This window comes from Notothenia rossii (assembly GCF_949606895.1).
Source record: "Notothenia rossii genome assembly, chromosome: 2".
In the NCBI taxonomy this organism is placed as follows: domain Eukaryota; kingdom Metazoa; phylum Chordata; class Actinopteri; order Perciformes; family Nototheniidae; genus Notothenia; species Notothenia rossii.
Genome location: NC_136904.1, coordinates 17,591,985 through 17,611,717, shown reverse-complemented (window position 1 = coordinate 17,611,717; position 19,733 = coordinate 17,591,985). Strand labels below are relative to the sequence as shown.

Genomic DNA, 19,733 nt, shown 5'->3' with positions numbered 1-19,733 from the left:
GCAGAGAGAAATTAATCTCTAGCAAACAATACAAATTGAATCATAGCAGATCATTACTAAATCAAAAGAAACAAATGTTCCTTCTTCTATTCCGGCCTCTTGAGACAACAGCACAAGAGGCTTTCTGAATAAAACAAGAACTTTCTGTGCCACGCCTAGGAAGGGAGACTGTCATTTAGAAACACAGCTCCCATGGTAACGTGGACATAGTTTTAGACAGCTAATCTCTAAATAATGCATTTACTGACATCTTCATATTAGCCAATACAAATCGATCATGAGCTCCTCTTGAACACCATTTATGTTTCCCTAAGCTTATACTGAAATGCCAGTGACTAACGTTTGGTGACAAAGTGTTATTTAACAGATCTTAAGGTGATGTGGTTTTGAAGCATATTTTTGCCTCTACTCACATTTTTAACACAACAATCTTTCCACAAACCTGATGTGTCCGCCAAATATGTCAGTGATGGGTGTGCGGACAAAGTCAGCTTGGCGAGTGATGGAAGTCTTGTTTCTGGGGCCGACTTGCTCCCACTCGTCCTCGCTGCCTTCTTCATCCTTATCAGCAGCGTCTTCCTCCACACCTGGCTGAGACTCCGGCCCGTTGGGTGTGGGAGCTTCTGCTCAAAAAACACAAGAACAATCTCTTTAGAGCTCAAATGATCCAAGTATCTCAAACATTGTTAAAGTTAAATCAACTCCTCTGATGAATCCAATGTCACTATTACAAGTTAAAGGAAATCCAACAGCACTTCAATTTATATTACAATAACCAGAGTGTGATGAAAGTGTTATTTTAAACTTGTGAAAAGCTCATTACAGCTGAAAGTTGGATGTGGTGTTGGAACTGGTTCATGTGTCAACTTTAAGTTTTGGAGATTCAAACTGAAACTACATCAACTCCAGCAAACAACGAAAACATTGTGAATGCATGCTTCAAGTCTGTGATGTAGCTTTCAATATTAAAGCACAAGGTTCCTGAATTACAATTAAATAAAAACAAATGTTCCTTGTTCTATTCCTGCCTCTTGTGATAAGAGCACAAGAGGCTGTGTGAATAAAACAAGAACTTTCTGTACCACGCCTAGGAAGGGAGACTGTCATTTAGAAACACAGCTGCCATGGTAACGTGGACATAGTTTTACACAACTGATTTATAATACTGCATCTAATCATGTATACATGTTAGACAAACAACATTGATTATAAGCATGTTTAAAAGTGTATCTTGAACATCATTTTGGTCTCATACATGTATGTAACTCAACGCTTAACAATGAATAATACTGAACACTATTCAAATAAAAACTGTTTAAATGAACAGTATTTCCGTATGCCTGTCTTTGCAAAGTGCTCACTGAAGCTAGAAATTGAATTTGATTTGTTGTGTGCACATTTCATGTATATTGAGACACTGTTTAGCAAAGTTAACAGTCAACAACTTTCCTTTTTACGAGTTCAATAAATAAAAATCGGCCTTGTTGCAGTTTGATCATGCAGAAAGTGATGCAATTCATCTTTAACTCAAACAGAGAAGAGCGATGAAGTACAAAAAGGAATTAAACTAAACTATGTCTGTAATGATCTTATCCTCCTTGCGATATGATGTTGATGCTGATGTGGTGAAAGACGCTTACTCTCTTCCTGAGGCGGGATTAGTTTCTTCAAAGCCAGCATCTCCTCATGCAGTCCGTTGAGAGTGAAGCCAAGATACTCCTCCGCATCCTCCTGACGACCCTGTGAGAGCCAGCGAGACATCAGCGCCAATTAAAACACTACCAAGAATGCTTACTGTCAAATAAAACGCGTTACTTCACTGGTGGGGAGGTCTTGTGTACTCAATGTTAAACCATCAGTGTGCATAGGAGCAAAAAACATTTTAAAGACAGTATATCAAACCTGAAATATGTTTAAATGCAATAAATATTTTTTTCACATTCCAAATACAACTATGAAAAAACACATTTTAGGGTGCATTCACACCTAATAGTCTGCTCTCTGGTGCGCACCAGACCACAGTTTGTTACATTTTTCATTTTTCAGAAGGTCCGGTTTGCGTTCACACGGGCAAAACTCAAACGGACTATAAACTTTAAACACAAGTCATGTGCACGGAAATGCTGTTCAACCATTGGTCAGACATTAAGGGGGTAAAAACGCAAATCCCGGCAATTTCTAGCGGAGCCTCCGCCATGGAGCATCGGCACTTTTGGCAGGTTATTCTCATGCTGCTGTTAATCTGGAGATCAACAGACACTAGCGGCCGCGCATATGATTATATAATATCAGACAACGTCCGTTAAAAAACATTATAACACATAATGAGACGTTCTGCAGTCAGGAGGGGCGTTTCACCAACGACAGGTGTTCTTACTTTTATGTAGTTGACAGAGAATTTTTACTTTACACGACACTGTTCAACACTTCATTCTGCTTCACTCTTTAACTAAACAACCGTGGATGTCTTGAAAGACTCTTTCGCTAAAGATTTTGAAGACATCGGCGTTCTTGTGACACGTAAATACTACGCTTCCTATGTTTTGATGCGGACTGCGTTCACACCAGCAATGAACCGCTCCAGAGTTCGCAAGCAAGCGCTCCGAGACCACCTATTTTAGCGGACTTGAGTCCGGTTGTTTAGTTCACTTAAGAGGTCTCAGATTGTGTTCACACCGACCCAAATGAACCACACCAAGCGGCTAAACGCACCAGGGTTTGATTCAACCGGACTATAAAAGGCTGGTGTGAATGCGCCTTTACTGTCTGTGGCCTTTTTCACTGACATCAAGTCCCACCCCTTCGTGGAACAGCACAACCCTGGCCAGAGGTCGGAGAACTTCTACCAATATTGGGAATAACGGGGGCACTATATGCTACGTGTTGAATGGATATAAGTCAAATAAATAGATTTTGATTAAATAACAACATTTTAAGCTTAGATATAAAGCATATGATTCGTTAAGGATAGATGTGTGTCGGAAATGTGAAAATCAGATACATTAAATTGACAAAAATAAGTCGATTTAAACAAATGTTCCTTGTTCTATTCCTGCTTCTTGTGATTAGAGCACAAGAGGCTGTGGGAATAAAACAAGAAATTTCTGTGCCACGCCTAGGAAGGGAGACTGTCATTTAGGAACACAGCTCCCATGGTAACGTGGACATAGTTTCACACAACTGATTTATAATACTGCTTCTGATCATGTATTTTAGAAAAACCACATTGATTATAATAATGTTTAAACTTGCATCTTGAACACCATTTTAGTTTCATAAATGTATGTAACTCAACACTAAAATGATAGTTAAACCCTTGTGTGCACGAATTAAGGTGCAAACAGTCATTCATTGAGGTTTTACACCTCTGAGGAATGTTAGCCTCATTACATATAAAAAATAAACATTTCAGCAATTTCATTCATTAAAACTGAATCGGAAATGACTCCGCATGTGTAACGCATGAACCACCTTTATTCAGGTGAGTTGTGAAAGTTCTTCAGAACCGAAGAAAACATATCAAAAAAGATTTAAACATGGACGTTCCCTTCAAGCACTATCTGTTCCAGAGGAAGTGCATTCAAAGAGTGTGATCATTAAAAAATAAACACCACCCTGACACATTGCTATGCAGTGACTGTATCTGATGCAGAGGCAGCGTAGTTTACCTTCTCAGAGAGACTCGACTTGATGAGAGTGAGCAGTCTGTAAATGTAGGTGGGCTCAAAGGGGGACCCAGGCCGAACGTCTTTCATGACTTTTTCACCAACAGCTGTGGGCGGTTACAAATCATACATCAGTGATGCTTACAGAACATGAGTCTAAAAAGTCTTTATACGTGTTTTCTAACGTCTTACCTTGCTGTTTGGCTTTAGATGGGACAGGCATGTTGTTAAACTCATTCACCAGCCTGACACTGGGAGAGACACAGAAACCATGGTTATGTTCCCGAGCAAAACAAATGATAGTCATTTGATATCATCGTGCAGAAATGCTACTTACAAGTTGTCCATCATGGGTGTGGAGGTACATGGTCTCTGCGTTTCGTTATGCAGAGGAATGGACTTCATCAGGTGATACATGGGGGGGCATGCAATCAGGGCTTGTAGGGTCTGAGCGTTCAGAGTTAGGGAGGAAAAAACAGAAAACTAAAAGGGTATACGACAAGCTGCTGTGATGTGTAATCTGATACCAATGGATGAATACATTATAATTTGAAAACCCACGAGTTTTTTTTGTTGCTCATAAAATTGAAATGTTTTTTCCTAGTCTTACTTAATCAAATCATTATTCATAAAGGAACACCAGACATTGATAACATGATGACGTGCCTAGGCAGAGCTGAAACTCACTCCTCAGCAAGTGTTGAAACACACACCAGCTTTCCAGGGACTTGACACCATTTGTCCTCTGTGCTATTGGGCTTATAATCAATATAAGAGCAAGTTCTGTTACCCACAGCCAAAATATACACGTGTTAACAGAGTGTTGAAATGTGCAGGGGCAGCAAAAGGCAGAGTGAAAGGATACAGCGTTGATATAGCACCAGTTTCCCTTGTTGATCAGTCCTCTCGGCTGCAAAGACACTGGTTTATGTATCAACTTCACATTCTCAATAAGTTCTGGGGATTCAAAAAGACAATGTTACAACAGGTAAGCTCTGAAAAACTCAAAATGACAAGAAAAGAAACAATCAAAAAAGACTCATGTCAGAGTTATTTGGAGAGTGCATACTTTCTGCCTGTGAATATTACAGGAGATCAAAAAGTACATTTAGACAAAATAAATGTTTCTTCTTCTATTCCCGCCTCTTGAGACAACAGCACGAGAGGCTGTGTGAATAAAACAAGAACTTTCTGTGCCACGCCTAGGAAGGGAGACTGTCATTTAGAAACACAGCTCCCATGGTAACGTGGACATAGTTTTACACAACTGAAATATAAATAATGCATCTAAGGAAATAAAACAGTCAAAGTTAATCGTTAGTACGTTCATTGTTTACATCATGTTTTCGTAAATGAACCTAGCTTACCATCAGACTGAACACTATCAAATACAAACTGCTTAAATCACAGCATTCAAAACAGCTGGGACAAATCTTCATGTAATATCCTTGATGATAACAGTCTTTAGTCTCATTATGCTCCCAAATACATTTTTTGGGGGGTATAATATGACCCACTGGTGCTTTCAATACATGCACATCTAGTTCTTTAACATTTCTGGAATCGACTGAAGGTTGTGAAGCTTAGGAAATCTGTGTCTGCAGATCAAAATGAGCCTAGTTTCTTGGTTCCTAAGAAAAAGGGAACACACTGTTTTAGAACACCCAATAAGGGCTGAACAGCTGACAAGGAGACAGTGTGCTGAAAGTGATCCCTATTGACTACACAGGTTTGCTTTCAAAGTGGAACTCAAACCAATGTGTTTGGGTGGACAAACAAATGGTCTCTGGTACATTTCAGTGGTTTTCTGAAAGAACAACTGTACAGCAACCCAAATGTGTACATACATGCAAAATTATCAGGTTATTCTAAAACAGACACATCTCCAAGTATTGCTTCTGAAAAGGATAGAGCACCGCACATAGAGACAAACAGCAGTTCAGAGACACAGCAAAATACTTTGGAGGGTAATGTTTCTGTTTGCAAGCTCTTAAATGACTGACCCCAGAAAGGATCTTAAACTACACTTGTTTGTGTATTCACTCTAAGTGACCCGTCTCCACATGAAACCAAACCACAATTAGATTGGTCAAATTCTATTTTCTGACAACCTTATCACCTGGGACCGTTTTGAACAATTTTGCATTTTCCACTTGAATGAATGTTGAAGCTAAAGTATGTGTGGCTGCTGTGCAACACAGAAACAGAGTATAACATTATTTCCCTTGATCTTTAAATATCACACTTGCATCGACAAGATGACATCGTAATTCCAACAAGATCAGAGAACATGTGTAGAGAACATTCCTGTGTTTAAAAAGATGTGAGCACTCCCATGCTTCCTCTAATAGTTTTGGCTAATGAGATAGGTGGGTTACATACATGTGACTAAAGACTTCATTTTTGACAGCTATTCTGGATGCAATACTACCATCTAGTGTTCATTTCTTGAACACGGGTGCAACATTTCTGTACCATTCCCAACATTATTAGGCAGCCTAAACTTAATAAACAAAGATAATATTTAAATATGATTATAACCTACAGAATCTTAAATTTGGTCACTTATCAAACCTACTCTTCTAAAACATAAAATGTTTAAAACCTTAATCCCACATAGGATCACAGAGTAAAAACAATACAGATGTCTCAACATTCCCCCCTAATGGAGGGAGAGAGAATGCAAAGCACTTAAAGCTGAAACCGGTGTTATAGGGCCATCTTCTAATTATACCTGCAAGTTTAGGGGCCATAGGATCCTCTGAAACGTGGACAGGGCCGACTTTGACCTCCCCAACTTTCTCAGGCTCCTCTGGCGTGGCGATGGAGGGAGACACAACTTCCACAACATTCTTTACCTCCACAAAGGCCTGCGGGCCCCCGGGCAGAGGCTTAGAGTTTTTGAAGAGGCTAGCCCAAGATTTGGGGAGGTTGGCAGTAGGTGCAGCTGGAAGGGCAGGCGACTGGGCCTGCTCTGTCACTACTGTCTGGGCAGCAGAGTCTGGGGAGAGCGGCTGGGCCGGCTCCCCCGCCTCAGAGTCTTCTTTGTGTTCATCTGCACTGACAGGAGCCTCAGCCTCCGCTAACCCATTGGCCACCCCGCTGTCCGCCAGCTCCCTGTCCTCCAGTTCAGTAGTCGTAATGGGAGTGGCAACAGAGAGGGTGGCCACAGCAGCTGAAGGAGTAAGAGGGGATTTAGAGCGGGGGCTGTTGGGAGTATGTGAAAGTTCGGGGCTCTGTGGAGCCAAATAATCTGGCTGCTGATCTGCAGTCCTCGGCCCCTCTGAGATCCCCCTGCTCTGAGAGGAGGATGAAGAGGAGGAATTTGCATTGTTGCCATCTGATAAAGAGGCAGCTCCAATTGTTAAGTCCAAAGAAGAGTCATCAGGGCTATCACAAGTCCTCTGATTGGCAGTGGATGTGGGGACAAACTTGGCTGCTGCCACAGCAGCTGTTGCTGTTGCCATGGAAACCGGTGCTGGGGTGGAAAGTTCAGCCCCCAAAAGCACCTTACCGTCCACATCTTCAGCACTGTGCGGTGAGCCACCAATGGCATGTCCGTTAACTAGCGCTGCCACAGGCGACCCGTCTGGTGCACAGCTGCTGTGCCCGTGGCTGTGCCCGTGGCCGTGCCCGTGGCCGTGCGCATGGCCACCGCCGGCCGACGGGTCCAGGTAGTTGTAGTACCCAGGCGGTCGCTTTTTCTTTTTCTTCTTTTCCCGCTGACCCAGGCTGCCAGGTCCATCCATGTCCTGGCAGGCCTGATTGTCCAGGGCTGAGGCCTCTGAATCAGGGCCGGCCTCCGAGTCAGGGCCGGCCTCCGAGTCAGGGCCGTCCAGCGAGTTGTAGTCTGCTCCGTCAGTGACATCATCTGCTGGAGGAGGCGTCTGCTGAGCCTTCTGCGCCGACTGGCAGCCCAGGATGAACTCTGGAGCTTGCGGGTTGAGGGTGCTCGACACCTTGAACAAAGTATCGCTCCCCCCGACGGGCTTGGAGTCCATCACCTCGTCAACACCAAACTCTATGCGCTGATAGTCTTCTGCTGCAGATAAAAGGAAAACCAATTAGAAACACCAAGCTTTGTCTTCAAATACATCGTGAAAATGTCCAAACAGAGATCGTTGTAGTTTAGTCTCTGCTAAAGAGTTTGTTAGAAAAATATTTTATTGAAGAATTGACATACAATCCTTATTTCTGAGGCTTCACCCAAAAGGGGTCATGGGAGCTCTGCCAGGATCACATACCAATAAGAAGAAACAAATCCTGCTGCTACTATTTTTAGCTCCAACAACTACTGTTGTGCGTCTACGCTCAACTATGCCACATTCTCTATGGCCTGAGTGGATCCAAGGAATGTGGCCAACATATCCAACAGTGGGGAGATTCAACTATGAATTAAGTTGTTGCTTGTCTGACTTAGAAAGATATGACGAGTGTATTTAGTCCTGGATCATTTGTCACCTTTAATTTATTTTTAGACTAACCATAGACACATTTTCTTCTAATCCAACATGTCATGGCAGGGTGCAATTGTATATTATTGTAGATTTAAGACCTCTAATGACACTTACATTTATGTAAATTGAAGAGTACATTAAATTAACTGCATAACTTTTATGTATTCAGATAATTATATCTGATCAATATGCGATATCCTGGTTTGGCAATTTATCTCAAATTGAGTTCATCTGTTACTTGGAAAACTCAATTATCTCTATTTTATTCAACAAATAAATGTATTTTGATAAAGCCTTATGATGTACATCTATATAAACATCTTACAAAATGTGTACTGTTAATATTACATATTTTTTAGAATTGACATAAAATCTAGAACAACAATGTACAAAAACAGATATTTATCATCATTACAAAACTTCTTTGTTAAAATGTGTTGCATGTAAGCTCAAATAGTAAATGATTATGCAGAGGTGCAAATTAAAAAAGGTGAACAAACAGGAAACATTAGTAAGTACAAATCAGAAAATCATCAAAGTGGCATTATGACACAGCCGACTGCTGGCCCAGACTGTAAACCCTGATGTTCTGCAGGCGTTAGGAGGGTTTGAAAACAGTGGTAACTTCTTCAACTTGGATTAGAAGATCTCCGGTTAGTGATACTGAAATCCCACTTCATGGCTTTAATTGCATTCAGTAGTAAAAACCTAAACAATGCACGGCTAAATATGTACACACATGTTAGCAATCACAGAAAACCATCACTATGCCCTTAAGCAGTGATTGTTAAATCAAACAAAATTCAGTTTTAAAATAAACTTGGAGCCCTGCAGTGGTGAAAATGCATATATGCAAGAGAAGATAAGATACTTTATAGTATCTTGAGCATGCAAAGCTCTACAGATTTTACCAACAGGCAAGAGAAAGAATACAGGTGTAAGGTTTAGAAAGCCACCAGTTTTTGAAACCTGGATTTTGAGTTTACAGCAAACGTACAACAGCTAGTCAAGCCACAGGGTGTCAGACTCCTCAACTCACCGCAAACCTGCAGTCCCATAGACTCCATAATATAAGGTACAGCAGGAGTGCAGTAACTTCCTAAATAATCAATACAAATCAAGGTAAGGCAATTGTCATGTGCAAACGGGTACCATTTCAAAGACAGGTGGCTGCTATTACATTTCTAATTTGGTGGTTCGAAATTTAAAGAATGAAAATGGCTGATGTAATCTTAAAATACTAGGATATGTAATCCTATCTGTAAAATATAAACTGTTATGTATTAATAAATTCAAAAATAATCACATGAAAAGCATCTCCCTGCTAGGCAAGGCAGGTCAGTTGAGCCTGGGCTTCTATCTTACATCTTAAGACCTGCTTTGAAAAACTACAGTGATTTCAACATAAAAACATCAGAATAGTCTTTCGATGCTCATAAAATGTCAAAGGAAAAAAAGACAGTGTCTAGCAATTTAGTGATTGTAAAGTGTACATACCAGAAGACTGACTGACGCACGGGACTTTGTCATTGAATGGAGGAAGCTGTGTGGAGGCAAAATGCAAAGTTAAGGGTTTGAAAAGGGAATCTAGAAATTCAACCGTATAAAATTAGCATTCTCTAAGATATCAGTCCTAGTCAATCAAACAATGATGTTGTGCTTAAAGTTTAGCAGGCTGCAGTCTTGTTGATAGAAGAGCTTTACATTTTATTTTTCATTAATATAAATACTTTTATCAAAGAGCTTTGGACCTTTGAGGTACATCCTCCAGAGATAGTGACTTAACATTTTCGAATAAAAATATCAAAGGAATTATATTTAGATCTATCTTGAAACATTGATTACCGAGGTTTAATATGCAAGATGATTATCGGGACTATTCAAAATGGTGAAAACCAAAATAGACCATTTAATCATAAGCAATAACTAATTTAAGGCCTAAAAATGGCTTCTTGAGCATTTGTAAAAACATTTGACAGGGCCAACCTAGAGCCGCAGTTCCAAATCTGTGTATTAGGATTAGTGTGTTGGTCAAAATGTTAATAACATTTCAAGTGAGTCATTTCTTCCTGCTGGCCAGTAAAGGCCATCAGAGTTATAAGGTCAACCATTATGGCCATCATTGTAACAATGAGTTATTAATGTTGAAACAAATTGTTATCTGGCTGCTCACCTCGACATAACATCGTGGAGTCACGAAGAACTGATTGATCTCATCAGGGCTGAACTCCCCGAAGATGTACTGTGGGAAGGAATCAATAAAACCATTAGTTTGAAGGAAGTCAATGATGGAAAAATGTGCTTCTCTCAAGATATATATTTTCTTTTTATGAGGCAATTTCAAGATTACAAAACTGGTCTTCTATCGGCGCTTTCACACCGCAGTACTTTTCCCAGAAAGATTCATCAGAACTTATCGAACCGGAATAAGTCCCTTCTGAGTAAATCACCAGAACGTCGACACCTCATCTCCACCGGTCCCATGTTTTTTTTTGTATTGCCATAACTTAGTCTCTCTGCGCTGGGCTAATGCTAATAATGCGAGGATAATAAAATGGCGGCTTCACAAAACCTTTAGGGCAGTGGTTCTCAAACTTTTTCTGTCATTCCCCACTTTGAACAGGTGGGCCTTTTCAAGCCCCACCTGTTCCTCATCGCTCCAATAAAATGGTAGGCCAAGCTTAAAATTGTCAAATGTATCGTTCTATAACAGGGGTCTCTAACCTTTTTTAGGATGACCTACTTTTACTCCTCTTTTTTAGTTTTTTTGCACTGTATACAGGGCTCTCGACTAACTTTTTTCACCATCCTCCCGGAACCGTCCCGAAATACAATCTAAGCCGTCCCGAAATTAATGTGGACCGTCCCGAATTTAAAATATTAGTTTTTCTACTACTTATCATTAGTTAAAATCATTCAAAGTGACCTTTAACATAAATAAAACATCATACAAATCATTAGATGATAATTCATCAACCTTTTTATTTGAGTAAATCAGTCAATCACATGAACAAAGGCCAAATATATTTAAACAAACACACAAACGAGAAAATTACTCTAATATTGAATCAAATCAAGTCCCATCCAATTAACAAAAAAATCCAACACTCTGTCATGAAGACAGAACCCAGAGTAACCACTAACCAGGAGGACAGTCTGTAACACAGTCAGGAGACCTTTACAAACTGCCCCGCCCCCTCGCACACAGACGGGAGAGAGAGATCTCGTCTGGATTGGAAAGCTTGAAAATACATCATAGACGCATGTTGTAGTCTTATTGCATATTAGAAAAGGAGTTGGATAAACTAAAACTGCGATATAATGTTTATGTAGCAATACTACATATGACATATATTTTTTAAATGTCTCCAGTACCGATAAAGTCAGATAACGTCGGAGCTTAACGTTACCACTGTCTTTAATAATTCCGGCCCGGGGACCGTTTAATACCGGGGCTCGGTACCCATCCCTACATGGGGAGAGGCGCAGCATATTGCTAATGACTAAATACGATGGAGGGTTCTCATCTCAGCCTTATTACCCATAGGGGATGAAGAGGAGTAAGTAAATAAAGAGGCCGGCGCTCCAGGGTCTGGTTCTGCTGTGCGTTTTTGTGATGTAACGGTAAAACATTTCAGAATTCCTCCACGGGATACCATTGTCATTTTACATCACTCAACCTGCGAAATACACACACTCAGTAAATAGCCTACTGTAGATAGACCCGCAAATTTAACCCGCAAATTTACGGGCCAGGAATTCGCGGGCACAGCCAGCTGTGCGGCTGGCTGACAGCCATGGGCACAGCTTACGTACTGTGTGTGTTTCGTGGGTTGCTAAATGTTTTGTGTGTTTATGTTGACAATAACTGTGTGCTACACACAACGTGCAGTCGATTTCATTTTCATCGCCGTTTGTAGTAGAGTTAGCAGGGTATTTTTATTTTAACTCTCGTCCCAAAATTATTTTTTATCCTCCCCGACACAATTTTTTTCGGCCCCGGGACGACGGGACGTCCTTAAGCTCGAGCCCTGACTGTATATATTTAGCACATATGAACATTATTATATGCTTACCTTTAACCTTTGTGTGCTGTTTGGGTCCGTGGGACCCGTTTTCAATGTTTACTAAAAGAAAATGTATGCAATTTAATTATTTTAACCTGCTTTATTTGGGGGTGGACCTCACCTCCTCTAGGGGGGTCCGGGGGCATGCACCCCCGGGAAGATTTTTGTTTTAATGTTGAAGTGAAATGCCTCAATCTGGTGCACTTTGAGCAAAAAATGAATTTATGGATACAGCTCTCAACACACTGAAAGGGAGCTATATACTTTTCAATAATCCAAACATGCCCGAGGTGCCGCTCCACATTGCTTTTCTTCCCGACTGCAACGCTGTAAAGGATTTTGGTTTCAGTTGTGTGTGTGAGCAGGCTCGGATTGGCCATCGGGAGATTCGGGACTTGTCCCGGTGGGCCGCTGCCTTTGGTGGGCCGCTGCCTTTGGTGGGCCGCTGCCTTTGGTGGGCCGCTGCCTTTGGTGGGCCGCTGCCTTTGGTGGGCCGCTGCCTTTGGTGGGCCGCTGCCTTTGGTGGGCCGCTAGCTCTGACATAGGTGGGCCGTGGACTTTCACAGCGCCGGTACTGTACCCGCCGCCGCAAACGCTGTGAAAGTCCACCGCCGCTGCGAGTCTCCGGCTGTAACAGTCCACTAACGCCCGCGAGGACCCAGGTTAGATTCCGGCTTGAGGTCCAAAATATTCATTAAAAAAAAAAAATATATAAATTTTTTTTTTTAATCTTCCGTTCATTGCGTCCCACCTATCACATCTCTGCCCCCTACCAGTGGGGCACGCCCCACCCCACACTTTGAGGAACGCTGCTTTAGGGGTTTTACGGAGCGTGGTTTGCAATCTGCCCAGCCAATCAGAAATAGGAACCTTTTTCTCCCACGAAAGACCCTGCTCTCTTGAGAGTTTGACGGAAAAGGGGGTAAAAAGGTTCTCATGAACTCATTTTAGTTCCGGATTTTTTTGGTGCGAAGTACGCAACATTTCGGAACTATATCGGAACTAAAGTGGGAAAAGTACTGCGGTGTGAACGCGCCTATTGGCCTGAAAGCCCTTTAAAGAGTCACAAACCTTCAGGTCACCCATACATCTAAATTAAATATTAAAATTAAGATTTAATCAAGTTAAAAGTCAAACTATATTCACGGTTAAAGACAGGTCCTTTCACCTCATAGCCTGAACTAACTTAAAAAAGGGGAACAATCATTGGATATCTGAGCACAAGCGCTGTTACTAGAGTAAGTCATTACCCAGCCAAGACTGCAATGCTTGTGCAAAGGTAAGGCACAGCAGAAAGTGATGAGTCATGCAGAGTTATACATAAACCATGGCCACAAACAGCTCAGATTTGGTTCCAGAGCAATTTGCTTTTGTTGTTTTGAGTTGTTAACACAAAGCAACCTCATCCCCAAAACACACCAAAGCAGTGGTATGAATGCTCGTAACGTTATGTTCTTTTTTGGCAGAATAAAAACAAACAATGCTGTCTGAGCCTTCAGGGCTCGACAGTAACGGTTGCCAGGTTGCCATTGGCAACCATTCAGAAAACATTTCAACCACTTCTTGGCCATCAGTGGCAACCAGTTGTTAACAAAAAAAAATAAGGCCAGCAAACAGCAAAATGTGCCCCCCAAAATAGATAAATGTTAATTAGTTGTTGTATTAAGAGTGATATTTAATTATTGTTGTGACCAGTCGGAACCTGATACTTAAGTTGCACGTGCATTGGTGTGATTACGGAGCCAGAAAGCAATCCACGTTTACCCGCATGCGAACTGCGCCTTGTGTTTGTTTTACAAAAAATGGTGAAGCAAATTAAGTTGTTTGACTGTGGGGTAAAAAGTTTGGCCAACCCGTCAACATCTCAAACGAATGTTCAAAGTGATTCAACTGATTAAGTGCAGGATGAACCCGAACGAAAAGCAAAGAGGAAATGTGTAAAGTCTTGGGAGGCGAAACATTCTGCTCCATTGAGCATCCATCCATCCATCCATCTTCTCCCGCTTATCCGTGGTCGGGTCGCGGGGGTATCAGTTCCAGCAGAGCCCCAAACTTTCCTTTCCCTGGCCACATCAACCAGCTCTGACTGGGGGATCCCAAGGCGCTCACAGGCCAGCGAAGAGATATAATCCCTCCACCTGGTTCTAGGTCTACCCCTTGGTCTCTTCCCAGCTGGACGTGCCTGGAAAACCTCCCTAGGGAGGCGCCCAGGTGGCATCTTAACTAGGTGCCCAAACCACCTCAACTGGCTCCTTTCGACGCGAAGGAGGAGCGGTTCAACTCGAAGTCCCTCCCGGATGACCGAACTTCTCACCTTATCCCTAAGGGAGACACCAGCCACCCTGCGGAGAAACCCCATCTTGGCCGCTTGTATCCGCAATCTCGTTCTCTCAGTCATGACCCATCCTTCATGACCGTAGGTGACCCCAAGTGAAGGAGTTCAAGTATCTCGGGGTCTTGTTCTCGAGTGAGGGAACAATGGAGCGTGAGATGGGCCGGAGAATCGGAGCAGCAGGAGCGGTACTGCAGTCGCTTTACCGCACCGTTGTGACGAAAAGAGAGCTGAGCCAGAAGGCAAAGCTCTCTGTCTACCAGACCATTTTCGTTCCTACCGTCACCTATGGTCATGAAGGATGGGTCATGACCGAAAGAACGAGATCATTGTGCATCCACTTCCGGTAAAAGTTCCTTCAAAATAAGAGTCCCGATCTTATTACTACCAAAATAAAAGTGCAAAACAAAACTTTACCATAGGAAAATATTGGCATACAAATATAATCACTTCTATAAAAAGGTAACACATTTAAAATATAGTTAGACATATTAAAAAGGTAATTTACAGAATCAATCATTAATATCTAATTCTTAACTGTGAATGGTTTTCATTTATTTAACATTATAAATGTATTAGTCTGGCCAATCCAAGACTTCAATGCTGAAGGGCCAATGGATCTATGGTGGAGGTCAGCACAAAGGTTAAGAAAACCCACATTTGAAAGGGAGACAGCGGATGACCAAGAACTTAGTGACTTTCTCAATTCATTTTTGGGGGATCTGTGAAGAACATAACAGCTGCACTACTGGTATTTAGTATACCAGCAATTGAGGGTGGGCAAGTTTCCTACCACTTAAGTTTCAAATAATTGTGTAAATTACTTATTGTAAAAGATTTGAACAATCTTTTGTGTCACATGTTCATTATTAAGTTGATGTATAACTGTATAGTATCTTAATTATTTAAAATATAAGGTGACTAAAAATGGCAACCGTATTTTCAGTTTTGGCAATCAAAAGCTGATGCCTGATACTTTTAGAAGTTAGCATTGAGCCCTGGCCTTTTAGATGGCAAAGACTTTTGACTTGCATGCCTGTGATAAATAAACTAAATGGATCAAGACCCAGAGCATTTCTGCTCACTAGTTCTCCTAATGTTGGATGTAATTTGTTAGCAATAAATAAGTGATTAATCAAATATTCAAGATAACAACATGGCTTAATGCTGGCTTACTGAACACAGTTCTCAGAGACACTTATTCAGTAACACCACAAACAGAAGGCTTACCAACTATGATTTAGTTCTGCAGGGGTAGTAGATTGTGTTTGTTTATTTTATAAACCACTTGCATCAATGTGGGAATAACTATATTTTTATTTCTGACTAAAATGAACTTCAAACCAGTTACACGGCAAATTTTAGTTGTTTAAAATGATCTGGAGCACCACTATTTTTCCTGGTATGTCGTCTTAATATCAGCAGGCAACAACACTAGGTACTAATCCACTGCAGTGTTGCCTAGAAAGTGTGTATACTATAGATGTATTACAGCTGTGAAATTGCCCGTGAAAACCCTGGAAAACTCAGTTCACATTTTCTCTTAAAAATATATATATATATAAAGGCAATCAACACTGACGGACAAAAAAGGACTAGGAATTATAGTTATGCAATATTGCTGTAAGCTCATGTTGCATTATTTATCATATTCATGTAGAACATTAACTCAAACGTTTATTACTCAATTATAAGAGTTATTTATTAATACTCCAATATATATATTTTTTTTACTTTGGTTGTGCTACACCCCTGACAGATGAGCATTACACCTTAAGGGGGAAAAACTTCACTGTGCCACATAAAGTGTTCACATGTGCATACTAAACAGAAAGCGACTGAGAAAAGGTGAAATTACCTCACTAGCCACACCGTTAATCCTCAGTGCAATAAACAGTGGGACGTGAAAGGGGAGGCACAGAGAAAAGAAAGTGCAGCTCAAGCACATGTAACTCTTTGCAAACGAGGCCCCACAATGCTGAACCGGCACTATGAAGGACAAACAGCCAGCAGTAATCCAATGGCCTCAGGACGGCTAGTACAATCACAACAGAAAGAATGTCCCTTTGCTGTTTTCTGCAGGAGTGCCACTCGCACCGCACTAAGCTTCCCTGGCTGCTCGTTTGGATTGAGGATTACAACAAATTAGCCAACTGTATGATTTCCATACAGTTTAGTGACGACACCCCGAACACAGACATAGGACGGGCTTAGCATAAAATTGAGCAATGTTTGATAAGCTTTACTGCTTTTTACTGACTATGTCTCATAAGAACAGGCAGCAAGCAATTGATTTTGTTTTATAAATGATTATCATTATTGACACTAGCTTAGAGATTTTTCAACTCTTTACTGATAAGGCAAAAATACGCACATTTTACTTTACTTACAGTTACATTACAGTGGTAGCAGCAGCATCCAAAATGAATCAAATTTTTACTGAAATCCTTAGGTAAAAAATTAATGTTCTGCAAAAAATGTATTAAGTGAGAAAGAAACTGTCAATTGACCTATGAGTCTACAAAGAATCATCGTTACAGCCGTTGACCTGCTGATTTAAAGAAAGGGTTAGCGCCGAAGTTATCAACAGCTTAGGCAAACTTAAGTTGAGCCGACCTTTAAGTTGGACCTGCTATTCTCGGCTTAGTGATAAGATGATCCTTTGAGTTTTTGCAGAAACATAGGCTTTAGCTTTCCTTCTCGTTGTTGATCGGTTTGATATATGGTATTTTCTCATGTAGAGGGGCGTGTACTATTGCTGATCAAATTAGCATTAATTGTCTTGTTTTTCCATTACTGGGTTTGTTTGTATACTGCAGACACTGATGTCCAAGGCACGTTTCCCCCTGGGACAATAAAGTGTATCTTATCTTAAAGGTGACCTATCATGCAAAATGCACTTTTGCACGTCTTTTATACATGAATATGTGTCCCCGGTGTTCCAGGGGACTCACCAAGTGTCAGAAAACACAACACTCTATTTTCCTCCATACCCAACCTCTTAAAAAAAGGGGGCTGCAACGGATCTGATACAGACTGATCCAGATTTGAACACTTCTGTGACGTCACAGAAGTGATACTACGGCTATTGGGCCAACTCCACCAATCAGGAGGAGACAGCCACGGACATTGCCGTTTGAAAGCGCTGGAGACGCTGTAGTACATATGCCAGGCCTGTAGATGGTGCTGTTCTCACAGAATCAGCCCATGCAAAGACAGTGTTAAATTGAGCGAAATGAGGAATGGCTAAAATGCATGATCCGTTTGGTATTTTGAAAATTAAAAAGTATAAATATGCCTTATATAGGTATGGTCCTACACTATATTATTCAAATATAGCATGATAGGTCCACTTTAAACTGACTGTCAGGGCAAATCTATTATCTCAAACATGTGGCAAAACGTAATAACATAAATCGTGACATTTAGTATAATTAAGCAATCTTCAACACCTGGTGCACAAAGCAATGACCTTATTTTAATCTAAATCCCATATGTTGGCCTCAGCATAAGATCGGACTTTATCTGCCTAACCGTAGTTAGGGAGATCATTCATTTGCATGTATTGTCTTTGTAAGAAAGTAATTTCTTATTTAATGTAATATTTAAAAAGGTAGTGGAAGATAATTTCATGGATTTATGCGTCAACAAGGACAAGAGACATTCAGTTTGAGTTTAAGTATTGATGACAAAGTATTCTTTCAGCATCAACATTTAAAAAGACTAATTGCATCAGCCCTTAAAAGATATGAACAATTGGTTTTTGAAAAGGTTGTACTTAACACTCTACAAGACACTTTTTGTAGTATGACTCGGTCATCACACCCCAATAAACTAAGTGCTCCAACAATCTGTTTACTCTAACCATGACAGGGATACAGCCAGCTCTACTATGCCCTTTCTCTTAAATTGGTATGCCGAGTTATTAATGGACAACTTGGCTGAGCAGGAAAAAAAGCTGCAGCGAGACTACATATAAGGTCAGACTGGTTTCTCCGGAGCATGAATGTGCCGGCGTGATGTAGTAATAGGGTGACATGATTATTACAAAGCATCAAATACAGAAAAGTTTGAAAATGGTAGGGAATGGAATTCCTGTTATTCATTCTGCTCGAGGGCAAGTGCTTTCACAACGGCTGTAGTTGGTGATCCAGTTGTGAAATGTTTCTTATGTTTGCTGCTTTTACTGACATAAATATGGTGGCTCATAAAAGGCTCTGCTTTCATTGTTTGTCATCTTTTTTGTTTGGTAAAGCTTCAAAGCTGGGTCAATAAACAGAAAATTATTAATTGCAATTCATAGCACAAAATGCCAAATGCCAGTTTGTGTTTTACTACTGATTATCCACTGGTTCTGGAAAGGGTAACATGATACTCAAAAAAATAATTTATTTTTGGATATTAAGTCTTGTTTATAATGCGTTTTGTAAAAGTAGGAAATGTGGCCTGTGGGTGTGGCCTGATGAAAAATCAGGGAATCTCATTAAATGTCTGGATTAATACCACTGGCACAATGAATGTCTGCAGTAAATGTAAAGACCACCTATTCATTGAGATACTTGGGTTGGATGGTTACGTATGGACTTAAATAGCATGACTAGACTACTGCTTTAGAATTTGTCTTTAAACTTTCTTGTGTGTTTTAGTGTGCATATGACTAAGCTAAAAACGTTAATTACAGATTTGGGTGTGCATACAGTGCATAACTTTCCAACCGGAATACAGATTACTATCCCACTCACATAGTTGTGTTTTGGCAGGACATTAGGCTGAACTAAACAGAGACAAAAAGAAGGGAAGATGCCACAATAAGGTTCACTTGGGCAACTTATTCCTTATTACAATCAAAATAGAGCGTATGGTTTACTCTGAAAACGTCTCCATGTTGCATTGTTATGCTCTGGAGAGAAGATGCATGCATTGAGAAGAAGCTCCTTCTTCACACCATACTACAGTTGCATTGTTCAGTGTAATAACAAGATATCCCCAAAATTAAATGGATCGTTTGTGTTTTCATCGTTTTTGGAAAACACGCCTGAGGCTTAAGTTATAAAACATTACGTTTACAGTTAGTTAAGGAAAATCTGTTTTAAAATTAACAAACAAAGTGAAACATGGCTTATATTAAAGTAAAAAAAAAATGAAATGCTAGTTTTTCTATTTCTATTGGTACTTAAAATCCTGCATTGGCCCTATTGAATGTAAAAAATTA

The 19,733-nt window shown here is 40.6% G+C and overlaps 1 protein-coding gene across 6 annotated transcripts in view; it reads right to left on the bottom strand.

The window, feature by feature from the left end:
• The window catches only part of usp10 (ubiquitin specific peptidase 10), a 29,415-nt gene that overhangs the window by 7,797 nt on the left and 1,885 nt on the right, over window positions 1-19,733 (bottom strand). Inside the window, exons 2-11 of one of the 6 annotated variants that reach the window (XM_079662817.1) lie at window positions 10,296-10,364; window positions 9,620-9,665; window positions 9,162-9,221; window positions 6,400-7,707; window positions 4,531-4,622; window positions 4,003-4,112; window positions 3,858-3,916; window positions 3,669-3,772; window positions 1,641-1,740; window positions 443-623 (exon numbers count right to left, since the gene is read on the bottom strand). In XM_079662817.1, the coding sequence (XP_079518943.1) occupies window positions 443-623; window positions 1,641-1,740; window positions 3,669-3,772; window positions 3,858-3,916; window positions 4,003-4,112; window positions 4,531-4,622; window positions 6,400-7,707; window positions 9,162-9,221; window positions 9,620-9,665; window positions 10,296-10,364 (2,129 nt within the window). Of the gene's footprint in view, window positions 1-442; window positions 624-1,640; window positions 1,741-3,668; window positions 3,773-3,857; window positions 3,917-4,002; window positions 4,113-4,530; window positions 4,623-6,399; window positions 7,708-9,161; window positions 9,222-9,428; window positions 9,508-9,619; window positions 9,666-10,295; window positions 10,365-19,733 lie in introns of those variants that run through there. The other 5 variants (XM_079662818.1, XM_079662819.1, XM_079662820.1 and 2 more) reach the window with 5 other exon arrangements.